This window comes from Wasmannia auropunctata, unplaced genomic scaffold (genome assembly GCF_000956235.1).
Source record: "Wasmannia auropunctata unplaced genomic scaffold, wasmannia.A_1.0 LD336053.1, whole genome shotgun sequence".
NCBI classification, from domain to species: Eukaryota; Metazoa; Arthropoda; class Insecta; order Hymenoptera; family Formicidae; genus Wasmannia; species Wasmannia auropunctata.
The window spans coordinates 1,565,797-1,582,052 of NW_012026837.1; the positions used below are offsets into that span (position 1 = coordinate 1,565,797).

General features: G+C 37.5%; 6 protein-coding genes across 12 annotated transcripts; 2 read left to right on the top strand and 4 right to left on the bottom strand.

Annotated features, from left to right (window-relative positions):
• Window positions 1-142: 142 nt before the first annotated feature.
• Window positions 143-1,337, bottom strand: LOC105450964 (single-stranded DNA-binding protein, mitochondrial). The gene is made up of 4 exons (XM_011691112.1): window positions 1,192-1,337; window positions 982-1,099; window positions 708-827; window positions 143-613 (listed from the first exon to the last, which is right to left on the bottom strand). The coding sequence occupies exons 1-4, from the start codon at window positions 1,201-1,203 to the stop codon at window positions 414-416; spliced, it is 450 nt and encodes a 149-aa protein (XP_011689414.1). The 5' UTR covers window positions 1,204-1,337; the 3' UTR covers window positions 143-413.
• Window positions 1,338-1,957: 620 nt separating this feature from the next.
• On the bottom strand, window positions 1,958-5,022 carry LOC105450966 (T-complex protein 1 subunit theta). The gene is made up of 5 exons (XM_011691113.1): window positions 4,852-5,022; window positions 3,991-4,293; window positions 3,202-3,846; window positions 2,645-3,085; window positions 1,958-2,477 (listed from the first exon to the last, which is right to left on the bottom strand). The coding sequence occupies exons 1-5, from the start codon at window positions 4,909-4,911 to the stop codon at window positions 2,289-2,291; spliced, it is 1,638 nt and encodes a 545-aa protein (XP_011689415.1). The 5' UTR covers window positions 4,912-5,022; the 3' UTR covers window positions 1,958-2,288.
• A 128-nt stretch (window positions 5,023-5,150) lies between these two features.
• LOC105450968 (phosphatidylglycerophosphatase and protein-tyrosine phosphatase 1) lies at window positions 5,151-8,860 on the top strand. 6 transcript variants are annotated; one of them, XM_011691116.1, is made up of 6 exons: window positions 5,151-5,613; window positions 5,911-5,990; window positions 7,618-7,760; window positions 8,126-8,206; window positions 8,319-8,558; window positions 8,656-8,860. In XM_011691116.1, exons 2-6 carry the CDS (start codon window positions 5,975-5,977, stop codon window positions 8,782-8,784), a joined length of 609 nt encoding a protein of 202 aa, XP_011689418.1. In that variant the 5' UTR covers window positions 5,151-5,613; window positions 5,911-5,974; the 3' UTR covers window positions 8,785-8,860. The 6 variants fall into 6 exon arrangements, with proteins under 6 accessions (XP_011689418.1, XP_011689420.1, XP_011689419.1 ...); XM_011691118.1 differs by having other exon boundaries at window positions 5,151-5,603; XM_011691117.1 differs by having other exon boundaries at window positions 5,613-5,780.
• Window positions 5,997-6,987, top strand: LOC105450969 (mitochondrial GTPase 1). Its single transcript, XM_011691122.1, has one exon. The coding sequence runs from the start codon at window positions 6,059-6,061 to the stop codon at window positions 6,965-6,967; it is 909 nt and encodes a 302-aa protein (XP_011689424.1). The 5' UTR covers window positions 5,997-6,058; the 3' UTR covers window positions 6,968-6,987.
• An 82-nt stretch (window positions 8,861-8,942) lies between the features above and the next one.
• LOC105450967 (alanine--tRNA ligase, mitochondrial) lies at window positions 8,943-13,316 on the bottom strand. Of its 2 annotated transcripts, XM_011691114.1 has the most exons (12): window positions 12,923-13,316; window positions 12,673-12,846; window positions 12,256-12,596; window positions 11,724-12,005; window positions 11,501-11,645; window positions 11,249-11,421; window positions 10,843-11,171; window positions 10,477-10,741; window positions 9,977-10,372; window positions 9,557-9,907; window positions 9,303-9,486; window positions 8,943-9,177 (listed from the first exon to the last, which is right to left on the bottom strand). In XM_011691114.1, exons 1-12 carry the CDS (start codon window positions 13,145-13,147, stop codon window positions 8,950-8,952), a joined length of 3,093 nt encoding a protein of 1,030 aa, XP_011689416.1. In that variant the 5' UTR covers window positions 13,148-13,316; the 3' UTR covers window positions 8,943-8,949. The 2 variants fall into 2 exon arrangements, with proteins under 2 accessions (XP_011689416.1, XP_011689417.1); XM_011691115.1 differs by lacking the exon at window positions 8,943-9,177 and having other exon boundaries at window positions 9,417-9,502.
• A 446-nt stretch (window positions 13,317-13,762) lies between these two features.
• LOC105450970 (alpha- and gamma-adaptin-binding protein p34-like) lies at window positions 13,763-15,959 on the bottom strand. Its single transcript, XM_011691123.1, has 6 exons — window positions 15,716-15,959; window positions 15,465-15,634; window positions 15,124-15,238; window positions 14,880-15,029; window positions 14,684-14,794; window positions 13,763-14,605 (listed from the first exon to the last, which is right to left on the bottom strand). Exons 1-6 carry the CDS (start codon window positions 15,777-15,779, stop codon window positions 14,433-14,435), a joined length of 783 nt encoding a protein of 260 aa, XP_011689425.1. The 5' UTR covers window positions 15,780-15,959; the 3' UTR covers window positions 13,763-14,432.
• Window positions 15,960-16,256: the final 297 nt, after the last annotated feature.

The following is a 16,256-nucleotide window of genomic DNA, read 5'->3' on the forward strand; positions in this document are numbered from 1 at the left end:
AAATATGTAAAATTCTAGAAATTAGAGCTGTTTTATTATATAAGTTGTTATATGAAGAGTACATGAAATAATGAATGTTGTAAATATAGACTTATTTAGTTATTAAGAAGGTACGTATACTATTCTTTCAACTCATCCAAAATCTGCTGAAAATAAATTTATTTCAGACATTAATTCTCAATTAATGTACATTTGGTCACCAGATTTCCATAAATTTAATTACAACAAAAATTCCATTAATATTAAAATCAGAAAATTTTTTTGACGTTTGAAAATTAACAGAAATATATTTTATTACTTTTACATATCTAATTGTCCATAGTTTGCAGAATAAAGAGAAACGTCTATTTCTATTACATTAATTTTATTAGAAAAAAGACAAAATATATGTATTATTTACATGTAAAAACTTTTTACTGGAAAAATATTACATCGTCTGCTATGATAGATGTACTGGTGGATACGTTTCCGTCTGCACCTGTAACTTCATTGTAGCTTATTCTACCATTTATCATCGCTCGCTTACCCTTTTTTAGATATTTATATACAGTGTCTCTTAAATTAGGCTTAAAGACACATATCCTGTGCCAGTCTGTTCTTTGCATAAATTCACCTGAAAACAAATAAATATTTCAACATAATTATTCCTTTGGACGTAACATCATTGCGCGTTTTGAAAACCAGAGATAAATTTTGATTACATGTACCTGCTTCATATTTATAATTCGTGTGTGTTGCAAGGGAGAATATCACAACTGGATGCTCAGCGCTTCCACGTTTCTGAGGCTCAGTTCCAACTCTTCCAAGTAATGTTACATTATTTACACCTGCGAACAAAAAAAAAGAAAACAAATTTTATCTTAAAATAATACTATTTTCTATTCTGCATGCCAGTAGCGATAAGAATTGTTCAATTATAAATACGCTAACTCTTAGAATTACAAATAATTCCCTGATGCCATTGATGTGTTGTGTACCTACACTTTTCTATACTCGAGGCCTCATTCACTTCTGACGGCGTGTATCGTAGATTTTCTTCTTGAGACAAGTACCGTACATTGTTTAACCGGGCGACTTGTTTGCGCGCTTGTGAAATAACCTAAAACATGACGACATGCATGCACTTTGTGTGCTTCATTCTGAAAATGATTTCCATATTTCCATATTTGTATAGAATAATGTAATACTCACTGTGCGAAACATTGTAACAATTTCACTACGCCTTATTTCTCAGTAAAATTGCAATTTGCAATAAACGTATAACAAAACCGGTAAAGGTGTCATAACCACGGGTGCTTTGCAGATTGCTTTTGCTTCTCCAGTGAGAAATACAAATACCATGTGATTGGCTATCGAATGAAAAAATCTTTAGGGACTTTTCAAATTATCTATAGAAGTACCAAAGGTATGACTGCACTCGACAGAAATGGAGACGCCTTTTTGATGAGTTTTGGATCGCAATAAAGTAACCGTGCAACATGCAAATGGGTGTTGCACGTGTTTTATATATCATTTCTGAAATTCATAAGGTCTTAATTTTAATCGCAGATCTGTCTTGTTTCAAATAAAAGGCAGATTGGTATATTTAAAAGACCAATATATTTTAGTCATAAAAGGTCAATTTTTTATCGTCCAATAACTTGACTTTTTAATAGCCAAAGAAATGTTGCCATATAAATTATAGATTTTAGCAATTTTGCACAATTTGCAATACATTTATTTATCATTAATTACACAATCTCCATTTATTGTGATTTTTTTGTCTTATCAAGGTAACACAGAGAAAATAGCATTACATGCTATATTTAACAAAACCAGAAATAAGTCATAATGTATTCACAATCATATGTATATAAAAATTAATATTTTGTAACATATTTTGAGTATTAACAATTGCTCGGTATTCTCATTAGCCTTGTCTCAATTCTGGTTTTGTTTTAAATTTAAGAGTTCTGTATTTTCATATTCACATTGTTTTATTTATGTAACAATTAGTTTGATTTTTAATATCCATCCAATGCATCTGCTGAATCAATTAATACAATATAAAATTAATACAATTTGAAATTCAACAGATATGTTGGATGAAGATATAAAATTGTAGAAATTCTTACTCTATTTCCGAAAATGAACAAGCGTGCGATAGAAAGTACATTTCTTTCCTTTCTAATCATGCGGAATTAAGTGGAGACACGACATTTCTTTTTATTCGCTCTATTCCATAATTACTCAGAAACACAAATAATGTTTTAAATTAGACATGAAAGTTTGCGCTGATTTCTGCACTATTAGTCGTCTTCGTCGCGAACGCCTCCCGATGGAACTTTCGGACCGCCCGCCCGTTTTGCCATGATGATTTGGTCCACTTTGAGAACGGTACACGCCGCACCGACCGCGTACTTGAGCGCCCATTGCTTTGTTAGATACAGATCCAAGATACCCCCCTCGATGGTATCGACCAAAGATGCGCTTTCACTCTGTAAAAAAAAAAATATATATATATAAGAGTGATTTATTTTAATCTTAATTAACAAGCAAATATTCCAAAGTCTGTATATATATAAAATTACTAGAGTGATCATCATCCGCAGAGATGCCATAATTTGAAAAAAAAGAAAGATTCAGAGATAGAAGATGAACATACATCGATGTCAAAACCGTAGTTCTTCTTTCCTTCTTTGTGCGCCGCGTACAGCTTCGACACAAGCTCGGACGAGCGTGCACCACTGCTCTCGGCCAGGGTTTTCGGGAAGATCTCTAAGGCAGTGGCGAATTTGCGCGCGGCGTACTGCTCGAGACCGGGTAGCGTGTCCGCATACGCCGCCAGCTGCGCGGCGAGCTCGATCTCCGTGGCGCCCGCACCCGGGACAAATCTACCGTCTCTCGTGATGCCCTTGAAAGTGTTGACACCGTCATCAATCGCGCGCTCGATATCGTCCATATAATTTTCGGTCGAACCGCGCACAAGCACGGTACTGACGCGGCTCTCCTTTCCCTCCAGTTTGAAGACCACCACTATAGTGTCTCCCAACTCGTCTATGTATACCGAGTCGGCGTATCCCAGCTCTTCTTTCGACGGAGGCACCTTAAAAAAAAATCGATGATTATTGTAATAGCTTATTCTAATCGTATATATATCTGATGAAGATGCAGAACGCTAAAAAGCGTTCAACAAGATTCGATTAAGGCAAATAAATTTACCAGCTTGGAGAGCGCAGTTGCACCGACGGTTTTGCAAAGTCGCCTGATGTCGAACTTGCTCGGGATACGAACGGCCATCAGATTGTATTTGTTCATGTAATGCAAGGCCATATTGCCGAATTTTCCACCGGACACCACTACCTCGGCGCCGCTGTCGACGATCGCCTTGATTTGGTTTTCCAGCAGCGCTTCCTCGCCGCGCGAGAATTTCAACAGCTCATCGGCCGATTTAATCAGCACGGTGCCCTTCGTCTCGGTCTGAATGATGTCGACGGCGCAAGTGTAAACCGCGATCTTCGCGAGGGTTTTCCTCGTGACGTCTCCCTCCACGTGACGCTTGAATACCATGCCCTGCATCACTTGGGAGTTACTCAGGCCGCCGCCGAGTATCTTGCAAACACGCACATTGTCAACGTTGAACGTCGTCTTCTCCGGCAGAATGGAGATACAAGCCTTGGTGACGAGGGAAGCAAGGATATCCTCGTTTCCATACTGCTTGCTCATGACAGTGCTCCTGATTCCCTTCTTTACTTGGTCCTCGTCTCGTACGTCTTTCACTTCGTGAACGATCAGAGTCGGTAAGATTTCGAGTGCTTTGTTCAAAACGTTCTCGTAACCTTCAACGATCTCTGAAGTTGTAATGCCCTGTAATGAAAAAATTAAGATATGAAAATTATTTCTATTAATTACACATATAAATCATATCCAGAAAAATATTTTATATTTCAAATGAAAATGTAATTACTTTACCAATACACTGATGTGATTAAACTATATGAATCAACATACCAGACGAAGCAACTCTTCCGCCGCATGAAGCAATTCTCCAGCAAAGATGATAACAAAGTTTGTTCCGTCTCCTGCCTCGGCTTCCTGCATTTTTGACGCCAGGACCAACAACTTGGCAGCCGGATGCTCCACTTCCAACTCATTGACAATCGTCACCGCGTCATTAGTTACGAACAGCTTCTCAATGTGATTAATGACCATTTTATTCATGCCATTAGGACCGTATGCGCTCCTTACAGTATCCGCAAATTGTTTGCAGGCCGTAATGTTCCTGTAGACTGCTTCTTCGAGGCCCGAAAAATACTTAAAAATTGCAAAATAACAAACTCATTGAAATCTCGAGCGGCCAAGTCTGATTCAGCGAGCAAAACATCAAATTTTTTCATCCTGATACATACATGCTACTTGCTACACATATAAAAAAAAGATCTTGACGTCACGCAAATATAACCTATTCTTAATATTTTATTCAAGTTCAATTATCTAAGAAGAATAACAGTGTAAAAAATAAAGTTCTTCGTTTAATAATTTAAAATATGCACATAATACTTGTACAAATTTTCAAAAGCCTTGACAATACATACACTCATACACATGCAAAAGTGATCAATTCTTAATTTTTTATTCAAGTTTGATTTTCTGAAAACAACGCGTGACGTTCCAAACGTTTAACGAGAGCCGCCCTTTGCTCATATCGCCGTTTGTCGGTTTACGCTCCGAATTCCTAAAATATCCATAAAAGGCAAGAACGCGAGTCGATCCCTTCCTCGCGTATCCTTTTCGAGAACGAGCATTGTGGACGGAACCGCGCGCCGGTTCGTCGCGTGCACGCGATAATCATAAGACAAGATTGCCACTTACGCGGGCCCCATCCTTGAGCATCTGCGCCACGCCAGGCGCCTTCGGTACATGCATAGCCATTTTCGAAAACTTCAAAAAATCGTCTCTTCACAACTTGTGCAACTTGTCGTGTGACTCCCGTGACTCTCCTCTCGTTTAGCTCCAAAAAGGACCAGGGTGGCGGTGGACAATCTCCCATGTGTCACGAACGGAATAATTGAAAAAAGCGCCTCTAGTAGACGTTGAGTCAACTAAATCGATATGCACATTCGAGAAGCTCAATTACTGCATGTCTATACATATTTGCTCTCATCGTCCATTTTTCGTAAATTTATTCTAAAATTTATTTGTGTAAAAAATTTTGTAATAAAAAATTAAGTAACACATTTAATTAAGATAATTAAAAAATTAGAGCAAACGTTCATTACTTGCACTGATATACATATAGTTTATATATATATGTATACATATACATATTTTGTATATATAATAGAATCAAACAATATACATATGTGACACGGAACAAAGTCGAAGTCTGTATTACTCGTCGGAAATATTCGTAATCTGAGAGTGGACATGATTTTAAAATGCGCTATTTTCCGAGAATATAACCCCAGTTGTCTCGAAAAGTGGATGTAGCCCGGACCACAAATTGTATACCCTCAGTGCAGAAAAGTGAATGTTTTTATGTAGTTTACATCTACTTCTTCAGGGGGCATTAGTGCATTTTGAGGTACAGGCGAAAGCCGACAATGCCGACATGCCTCTCTTAGGTTAGTTGAGGTTAGTCATGTTTCGCTCCACAGAATGAACCGCTATAACCTCTTTCAGATTTCTCGGTTTCTCTCTGGTACTATCATTTCATTTGTCTCGCGTGCTCTCTGACCTCCGATTATTATCACACATGATTTATCATATATCTCTGCATTGATATCAATATTCGATTTATGGTACATATCTTTTAAGTCAAATTCCAAAGAGACTCTCTAGGTACTGAATGAAATACATTGTTCCGTTATTTGCAACGCGACGCTGATGAGTCCTTTGATTTTGTACGTAACACGTACGTCGATGTTTTAGAAATTTAGAAGAAACTGTTGTTCGAGAGGAAGGTAGCGAAAGTACACCGGAGCCGCGGGGCACGATGACGAACACAGGAGGTAAAGTAGTCGCGAATCTGCGGCAAAAGTTCGCGTCGCCGAACGTGTTGCGATGGTTCCCCGGGCATATGACGAAGGGTCTGCGGCAGATGCAGCAGCGACTGAAAAATATCGATTGCATCGTGGAGGTCCACGACGCCCGGGTGCCGATCTCCGGACGTTACGCGGACTTCAGTAGGACTCTGACCGGCTTGAAGCCGCACATATTTATACTGAGTAAAAAAGATCTGGCCGACACGAGTCATAGGAAGAGTATAGTCTCTACGTTGAACAGAGAGGGGCTGTCCAACGTGATTTTTGCCAACTTGAAAGATAAATACTGCAAGGGCACGAAGCAGATCTTACCCCTGGCCAAGAAGTTGATATTAAATTCGCAACGTTACAATAGAACGGAGGAGGAATCGTATTCCATGATGGTCATTGGTGTGCCCAATGTTGGAAAGTCCTCCCTTATCAATTGCTTGAGAAACAGTAACCTTCATCTCTCGGGTAAAGCCACCCCCGTTGGCGCGACGGCTGGTATCACGCGATCCGTATTGACCCGTATCAAAATATCGGAGAATCCAGTAATGTATCTGATTGATACCCCAGGTATTCTAGCTCCTTCCATCAAGGACGTCGATGCTGGCTTCAAGCTGGCCTTAGTGGGATGTCTGCAGGATCATGTGGTAGGATCGCATCTGCTTGCGGATTACCTGCTATTTTGGCTGAATAGAAACGGCCGATTTGAATACGTAGAGAAATTAGGTTTGCCAGAACCGAACGACAATGTGTTGCACATACTCACGTTTATCGCTGCAAAATTGGGAAAAACCGTGAGAATAAAGAGCTACAGCGGTCAATTAGAAATTAAGCCGGATTTAAAGTTTGCAGCGGACCATTTTGTTAGTCTATTTAGGAAGGGAGACTTAGGATGCTATTGTTTAGATATAGATTTACTAGACACCTCACAAAACCTCGAAGTTAGTTTAGGCTAATGATAATTATATATGTAAATATATCTGTATATATTTATTTATGGAGGAAGTTCTTAATCGAAAGAAAATACATATCTTTATAATTTTATATATCTTGAATGATTTCAAATATGGGGAAAAACAACCTTAAGAAAATTACCTTTCCACTACATTTTGTCTTCGTGTAAAATCGAATAACTTTTGATTATTGTCAAAATTGAATTTTACTCTAAATACCTTGCAGCGTATGTTTCGGAAGAATATAAATCTGTTTTTTCATACAGAATACCTCTTTAAAAGTATATGGAAACGTAAATTGCTAGCCACAGAAGCATATTGCATTAGTCACTGTCCCCACCAGTCTTGTTACGTTCTTGAACCGCGGAAGTAGGTCAGTCGAGCCACGCGTACTTTCTTCTGGAAAATGCCTCATTCGTTGTGCTGCTTTTGAGATCTACGCGCGAACTATATGTACTGCTCTGTATCAATGCGACACAATTGGGAAATTAAATGGGATTATTGGTTACTCGACATATTTAAAAGATCGGATTTACCGTTATGTTGACCGAGAATCTCGTGATTAAAATACCAGTCTTTTTTACGTTTTCCAAACTTTCGAAGGCAATTGAATCGCCACTTGAGCTAACGTTTCTCTTGAAATTAATTTTTAGCGAAAATGTTCGCGAGAGTAACGTTTTACCCAACCCTATTTTATAACGTCGTTATGGAAAGGATCACCACTCGGAACTGGTACGATAGGATAGACGAGACTGTTATACTGGGCGCATTACCGTTTCGGCGAACAACCAAACAGGTATAACTATAAATTTTTATGACAAAAATTATTAAAGATATACTTCAAATTGGAGCAAGACGCTATAATAAATTTTACATTATTTCAATATTTTACATTTGTGTCTTCACAGCTTTTTATTTTATCTTCTCATTTTATCTTTATCGTTAATTTTTTAATAACGTCACACAAAAGATATTATAATTTGTGTTTTAATTTATAATATATACGTCTTTTTTAAGATAATAATGTATTAAAAATGTTTCAAGAAATGTATCAATCATTTAAACAAATAAATTTCATATGACAGCCACTAAATTATAAATTCAAGTTCAGACGTCATTACACCTGACATTTTACACTTGCGTTTTTTTCCTTCCTTTCAGTTGATCGACGATGAAAACATCAAGGCTGTCGTGTCTATGAATGAAGATTACGAGTTGTCTTTATTGTCTAACACAGAGAAGGTGCGCGGCAGTAAAACTTAAGTTTTGAGAATAAACTAATATGGTGACAGCTAGTGCAAATTAGACTTACACATAGCTCAGGAGTAATAATACTCTTTTTTTTTCTATTCAGGAATGGCGCAAGCACAATGTCGAATTTCTGCAGTTGTCTACAACGGACATCTTTCAAGCACCGTCTCAGGAAAAGCTACAGGACGGTGTTAACTTCATTAATAAATTCCGCAATGTATCGAGCAGAAAATTAGGCAACACAGGTACCGTCGATGGTCACAACGAACCTGGCACGGTCTACGTTCATTGTAAAGCGGGAAGAACAAGAAGCGCAACGTTGGTTGCATGCTACTTAATAACAGTGAGTTCGTGTGGCATAAATTTCAATGTAAAACTAAGAGATTTTAGTCATATTTACGCGATGGAATATTCTTCCCGGTTTTTTTTTTAAATTATAGAAAAACCATTGGACACCTGAGGAAGCGGTCGATTACATGCGAACGAAAAGACCACATATATTGCTCCATACAGCACAATGGTCCGCACTAAAGGAATTTTACACGAGACATGTACAATCTACATCCTAGCTCAAATTTTTATATATTTTTGTTATTTATACGAATGAAAAATATATAAACATAAACAAAGACGCTGATTTATTTAGATTAGATACTACGCCAAATTATGTACGGCAATTCGAGTGGAAAAAGAGTGAAGAGATAAAAAGATAAAATACAATACAAAATAAATTACTAATTCTTATTAGTGAGCTCAACTTTCTTTACATGTGTAGATGCAAATTTGGTAGCTTCTGTAATTGCTTTTTCCATACGTATGTGAAAATCCTGTGATACTTTTGTAGATTTCATACTTGCGACTAACATGGGTTTGAATCCCTTAATAGGTCCATATTCTGCATTAAAAATTTGAAGGACGACATTCATCCAAGTATGTGCATTAAACGCACTAGAGACAGTTTCCTATATACAATATATGTAAGCTTTTATTTAAATTGTTTACGTTTTAATATAGGTTGGATTATTATATATTATGTATTATTATATTGAAATCTATATTTTATAAGTATATGAATCATAAAATGTACCTGTGGCACAGAACATCTTGCCTTTATAAATCCATTCGTATAAGACAGAACTAATATTGGCATCCCAGAAAAGAGAGATACAACCTCATGTAATGACAAGTATGTGGGATTCTTGTTTAGGCAATATACGATAAAACAAGATGATGAATCCGTAGCATTAGTAATTTCACAAGTTATAGAATTCCTATAAAAGATCATTACTAAAAATTATTCAGAATTAGATTATTCATATATGATATGCATACATTACATACTTTTCGATTTCTTTCTCTCGCAGCCATACCGTCTTGTTCAAATTTTCCAGGTGTGTCAAACACTTCTCTTTAATTAAGTACGGTAATGGTACGTGCTGATCATTAACTTCTTGCTTTATTCGATTTATTTCTGCATTAAATAACTCATATGTGAACTTGTCACTTTGTAAGGTGTCTTCTAAGTCCGCGATCCTCTGATATATTCTTTCACCGGCTTGTTTCATACGTAAAGCACCCGGGCCAACGGTAGCTTTAACGGTGCGTTTCGTTGCTCCCTTTGAGGTATACGTTAAAAAGCAAAAGTGTTGCAGCACATCCGTATTATGAACATGCGTACCGCAACACGTTTCCCTGAAAACATACACAATTTATATTAACGTCTAGCTCGGAGAATCGTTGACATTCAAAATTTGGACTCACTTCGCTTTTAAATCGTCCGTATCAATTTCTACAATTTTAATGCCGGTGTAAGGATATATCTCTCCTGGGACTAACGTGACATCACTTTGCTTTAACAGCTCAAGTGAATTCACAATTTGCACGGTCGTTGTGACACGAGACCGTATAATATTGTTAATGCAATCCTCTATCGTCTTCATTTGCTCTAGTGTAAGTTGTTCGCCAAACGAATTAAATTGAAGTTTTAAACTATCCGTATCGACTGTACATCCACGTTGATAAATCACTTGCATAACTTTCTTCAAGGCTGCATTTAATAAATGTGCTGCTGTATGATGTTTCATCGCTCCAGTACGAATATCTGGTTCTATACTGACTAGACAGTCGTCCCCTATTTGTAAAAACAGCTCTGATACGCTGAAAACAAATTTGTGTATCGATTAGTAATATTTCGTAATCAAAGAAGAATATAATTAAAAGTTTTATAATTTTCTAAATATAAAAATGTATGAGATATTTACGGTAAATCGTTTTTTGCGAAATGTCCAGAATGAATCACATAGCCGTTTACTTTTCTGACATTGTCCACATTAAAAAGTAGATTCTTGATACGAATATTTCCTTTATCTGAAACTTGTCCACCTTCTAACGAATAACATATAGTCTTGTCCAATATAATTCCAATCTCATCAGTAGCGTTTAATATCTCGTCGATTTTTACAGTTATTTTATTGTCCGTATCAGTTTTTGTAATATTGGAATAATTTTTACTTGCAACTAATTCTCCTGCGATATATGGGAGATATGCAAATTTTAGAGTTGCATCGGTAGAGTTTAATCGGAATATGACAAAAATATATACTTGGTTTACATTAGTATGATTTTACCATTGATAATAATGCCAATGAGTTTACTGTTGAGTGCTGGAAATTCATAGGTATTTCCGTTGTATGTATAATTGTACTTGAATGAATCATCCGTCCTAGGCACATGATTTTCTTTAAGCATCCCCAAAGACTCTTTAGTAATTACAGTACTATGTTTATCCAATCCAATTCTTGATTGATATCTACGATTATCAAGCTGCTTTTCAAAATCAATTTCATCAAAGTATAAAGATTCGATTTGTGCTAGTTCCGCTATAGTTTCCGAATGAAGGCCATATGTATCGTACAGCTTAAATGCGACAGTTCCAGGTAACACATTAGTTTTACGTCTGTAAATGATATCATGAATCGTTATACGTATATCAGTATGTCATGTAAAAAGATAAAATTAAAAGAAAGATCTTACAATTCTTTTAACATGGATTGTAGATCTTTATAGCCATCAACTAGACCAGGAGCCATCCAATCAGTGACAGCTGATAATTCGGGACGAGTTTCAATCATCTTACTCCACATTTTGCCAGAAGTATTCCGTAATCTCTTTAATAGATCTTCCTCAAAATCTATTATTCTTCGTACCTGACAAAAATTACATCTTGAACTTAATAATTTTATTTCGATACGTATATCTTAATAATTCTAATCTTAATTATTTTACCTGCTTCAAATTGGTGTGTAATTCTGGATAAGCCGTGCCCAAGTTGTCAGCTACATTGCAGACAAGTTCTGAAACTATGCCAGGTTTTCTGAAGACTTTCTCCCCTATGTCTATCGCATTTCGCAATACTCTTCGCAGTTTTGGGCTGAAATTATACATATACTATATATTATATATTATATTTATCGATTATGTATATATTAGATTATAGTAAAAATCATACTGTTGCTCAGGTAACATATTATCAGCCAAGGCAACAGTAATCATTCTTGCGTGATCAGCTAGAATTCTGTAGCCATAGTCAATTTTGCCTGTATCATCATCACCAAACGTTCCCTTATATTCTGGCGCGTTCGAGCGCTTTCGTATCGCATCGAATAACGGCTGGAAGAGGTCTGTATCGTAATTTGATTGTTTCCCTTGCAATAAGGTAACTAATCGTTCAAGTCCCATGCCTGTATCAACATGATGATTTGGTAAAGGTACTATACACCCATTTGCAAGCCTAACATAAAATATTATGATATTGAATAGACTGTGCAATTTAATAGTAACTGATTAATAAGATTAAGAACTGATTAAATATCTTTGTATGACGTTATATATACAAAAGAAAATTTCAAGAACCATCCAAATTTGATACATAAAGATATAAAAGAGATTTTTTTATGTTATCAAAAACATGCTCCGTAATATGATTTAGAGAATTTAAGATATTTATATTTAATAAGCCCAATAAAAAGTAGACAGCTCACCTTTCGTATTGTATAAAAACTATATTCCACAACTCCATAAGATCAGCATATCCCTTATTCACTCGTTCGGCGTGATTATTCGGCCGTTTCATGTAGTCAACGTGTATCTCAGTGCAAGGTCCGCAAGGGCCTGATACCCCCATTTCCCAGAAATTGTCTCGCATACCAAAAGGTAGAATTTTACATTCTGGAAGACCGAGCCTCAACCAAATATCCTTGCACTCCAGATCCGGACTCATGCCTAATTCCTCGTTACCACCAAAATATGTTGCATACAAGCGTTCTTTGGGTATGCCGTATACGTTCGTTAACAGATTCCAGGCGTAGGAGCAAGCATCCTCCTGCAAAGCAGTTAGATTGAATAAGTATCAAGTGCGGACAAGTGAATGTTGCACGTTGCAGCTTTTTGTGTCGTACTTTAAAGTAATCTCCAAAGGACCAGTTGCCAAGCATTTCGAAGAAGGTATGGTGATAGCCGTCATTGCCAACGACACTCAGATCGTTGTGCTTCCCACCGACTCTGATACACTTCTGTGAGTTCGCGACCTTCGTCACGGGAGATCCGTAATAATCTAAGAAAATCCCTTTAAACTGTAAAAGCGAAAGCAAAGGCATCAGCGGGCTTGCCATTGAGGGCAAACTTCTCCGAGAGGCTCGAGAAGCGTACCTGATTCATGCCGGCGTTGATAAACGCCAGGGACTGATCGTTGACCGGACAGACGGGACTGGAGCGAATAAAACTGTGCTTTAAATCATTCGTGAAATAATCTAGGAATTCGCTCCTGATCAGGTTAGCCGGTTTACCGTTCGCCAACTGGCTGTACGGGCGAATTAACTTGAGGGAGATCATCCTCCTCGTTGCAGGATTCGTCGTCGCCCGTAAATAATGCATTAATACGAAACGAGTCAGCTCTCGCGAAGCGACGTGGAGGACCACCACGTGCGTGCACTAGGCGTCATCGCGTCACGTAGCCGAACACGGTGGAACACGGTTAGGACGGCACACTCACTCGCGTAATAATGTAAACACTAAACAGCTGCACGCAGCTGACGCAGCACTGCACTTAGCACGTGCGCGTAATCCACTCAAAACGACCCCTCATAACCCTCATTATTACGACAACAAACGAGGTTTGATCAATTTCCGAAACTGTAGATCTGCTATCGATGAGAGAATCCGATAGGAAAGTGTTTGAAAAAAAAATCTTTACTTTGAAAGTCGCGCCAAGTTTCGCGTTTACTTCTTTTCGGTTCGTGCGCTCCTAATATTCAGAAACTCCAAAAGACGCTGATGAATCTGACTTGCAAATTTCTTCGCGGATGGCCTTTAATATTTGAATTGCAGATTCTCCTTCTGACTGAAAATACCATAGACATATTCCGATGATTGTAATGAATATTTATTCGTCGAAATGAGGAAAATATTGCGATATTTTTAAATGTAATGCCTTTCCCTGTTAGCTCACGAATGCTCATATTGTTATTAAAAAAAAAAACTCGAAAAAAATTCCTCTTTATTCTTAAATAAAATTTTATTACGAAATACATGTTATATATACACAGCGGTTTCTACATAACATTAATACACGATATCGATTACGTTTGCGTAACTTTAAAAGTTTAAAAGATACACTTTTAGTATATATAGTACATAATAGAACACAATAATTTACCACTGATATATTGTACATGAAGCATTATACATTTAAATTACATGGAACTTTCTCTAAAAATGTGTTCTTTCTATACATCCTTAATGCGCACATTGTTCTAATGTGCGCCAGTCTTTATACAAGTTGCGTCGTATTATTCTAAGCTTTCTATCTTTAACAAAATTAATTTATAATCGAGAAATTAAAATTAATACAGTCGACCTGTTGCTTTCGATTTTTCGTTTGACAACCGTGTCCGTGTTCTCTCCCAGGTAAACGTGACTGGTATTTTGACGAAGGACAGAAAGAAAGACGCGAGGATATCTGCAGAGAACGTGTACGAGGAACGTAAAAGAAATCTGTCGTACCTCTATCTCTGTCACTTGGAAGAAGCTAAAAAAATGGATGAAAGTCTGCTTGAGAGAGCCTCCATCGACTAAGCTGGAGGAGAATCTTCGCAATAGAGTGTATACCTGATCCTATACATATACACTACATCTATACAGTACATCGCGAATCTCGAATTTAATCCTCGATTTCTAGAAGATCGCCACCCATGGCTTTCCAAAAGGCGGTGACTACTTGCTCTGCCACTAGGCGCCTCTCGTTCGTCGGTAAGGACGCCGCGTGTTCCTTCATGGCCATCAATTGGCCGTACAACTCTCCAAAATCCGCGTTCTCGTCGCCCATGATGCCGTCTGTAAATTTAAAAAATTTCCAATGAAATAAACGCTGGCACTCAATGGGTTAATTTTCGCTCATTTCATGAGCCATACCAAGCATGTCCTGCATGCGTAGCGCCTCCGAAGGGTCACGCGTCAGTCGAATATTTTCAAATTGCTCCTCAATTTCGTTTACCTCTGGTGCTTGCCCCATACTCGATTTGTCTGTAACAAAAATAATTCGTGTACACATGAAAAGAGTTAAATGCTTGGATTGTTCTATTCTGATGGGAGAAATTTGACCTGTTACCTTTAAGCACGATATTGGGCCACATGTGAGCATGAAGAGCTTCTACAATCCTCTCGATGCCATATTTGTTACCCTCCGTATCACATTCCAAATCTCCCGTTTGCTCCAACTCGACCAGCTCAAACTTGTTGTGCAAACACCAATTTACCACTGAAACAAGAGAGATATCGACTCGATGTACGATACGGGAATAAGCATTATACTTGTGCATTAAACGTCAACGTTCTCCCTATCGCTGCCATACCTTTATCTCGCAAAGGCGACTCGGATATTGCACTGCAAGAGAACAACAGTACCTCTGCCGCCGTCAATGAAGTGGCCAAGGACGCCAATTGCTCCAGTTCCTGATCCACCTTGTCCTGTGGAAATCAATGTTAATGTCAATGCAAGTCAATCTAGGCTAAATTCCCACTGATTACACTGTATGTTTAATTTCGTGACCTATACCCTATATTCGACCTAAATTTCACCTAAACACGACAGATAAACTGGTTTACACAGTCATGACTGTCGTGTTTAGGATGAATATAGAGTGTATATCGCGGACTGCACATGACGGTGTAAACATAGCCATATGTCTCTTACTGCCTGCGGATCGTGATACACGATCAACGCGTCGACTCCGTCCGCCGGGAGTTTGTGGGATAAGCTCTCTACGGCGCGTACCATGACCTGTGATGTATAATACTTGTTGTCAATGTTCCACAGATAATCCACAATCTCGTCTTCCTCGGACAGACGTTCCGCCCCCATGCCTGCATTAGGAATATACACATGTGAAAAAAAATGACATAGGACAGTATAGCTATTTATGAAGAATTATGAGATTTACTCACTCTCTGCGATTTCCTTCGCCTTTCCCTCTTTTGTGCTAACAATCAGCACTCGAGGTAGATTCATTGTAAAATAATGTAGAAGAGGTGCTGAAGAATAATCGATAATATCCAATTGAACTGCGATTAATAGACGTGAATAACAATCTCTCAACAGCAGATTAGAGGTTAGGTTAGATCATAAAACAGGGTGCAACGCGATACATATGCCAAGTAGGCCTGTCACGTCTCTGCATCGAACTATCGTCACGCTAAAATAAATAATAATTACGTTTATAATACAAATTAATATTATTAATTATAATTTAAGACATTACGTTATTTTTTAATTATATTATTTAAATAATTGCAATTATTAGTGCATAATTATAATTAAAATAAAATAATGTTAATTATTTAAATAATGTATATATAGCTAACTGTTAACTTCAACTAATTATTACTAGTTATTACTTGTATATATATAAACTTTAAGTTTGATTCCAGTTTAGGATCGCCTTAATTTAATTTAATCCCGTAATAACAATTTTCTAAGTAGGGTTCG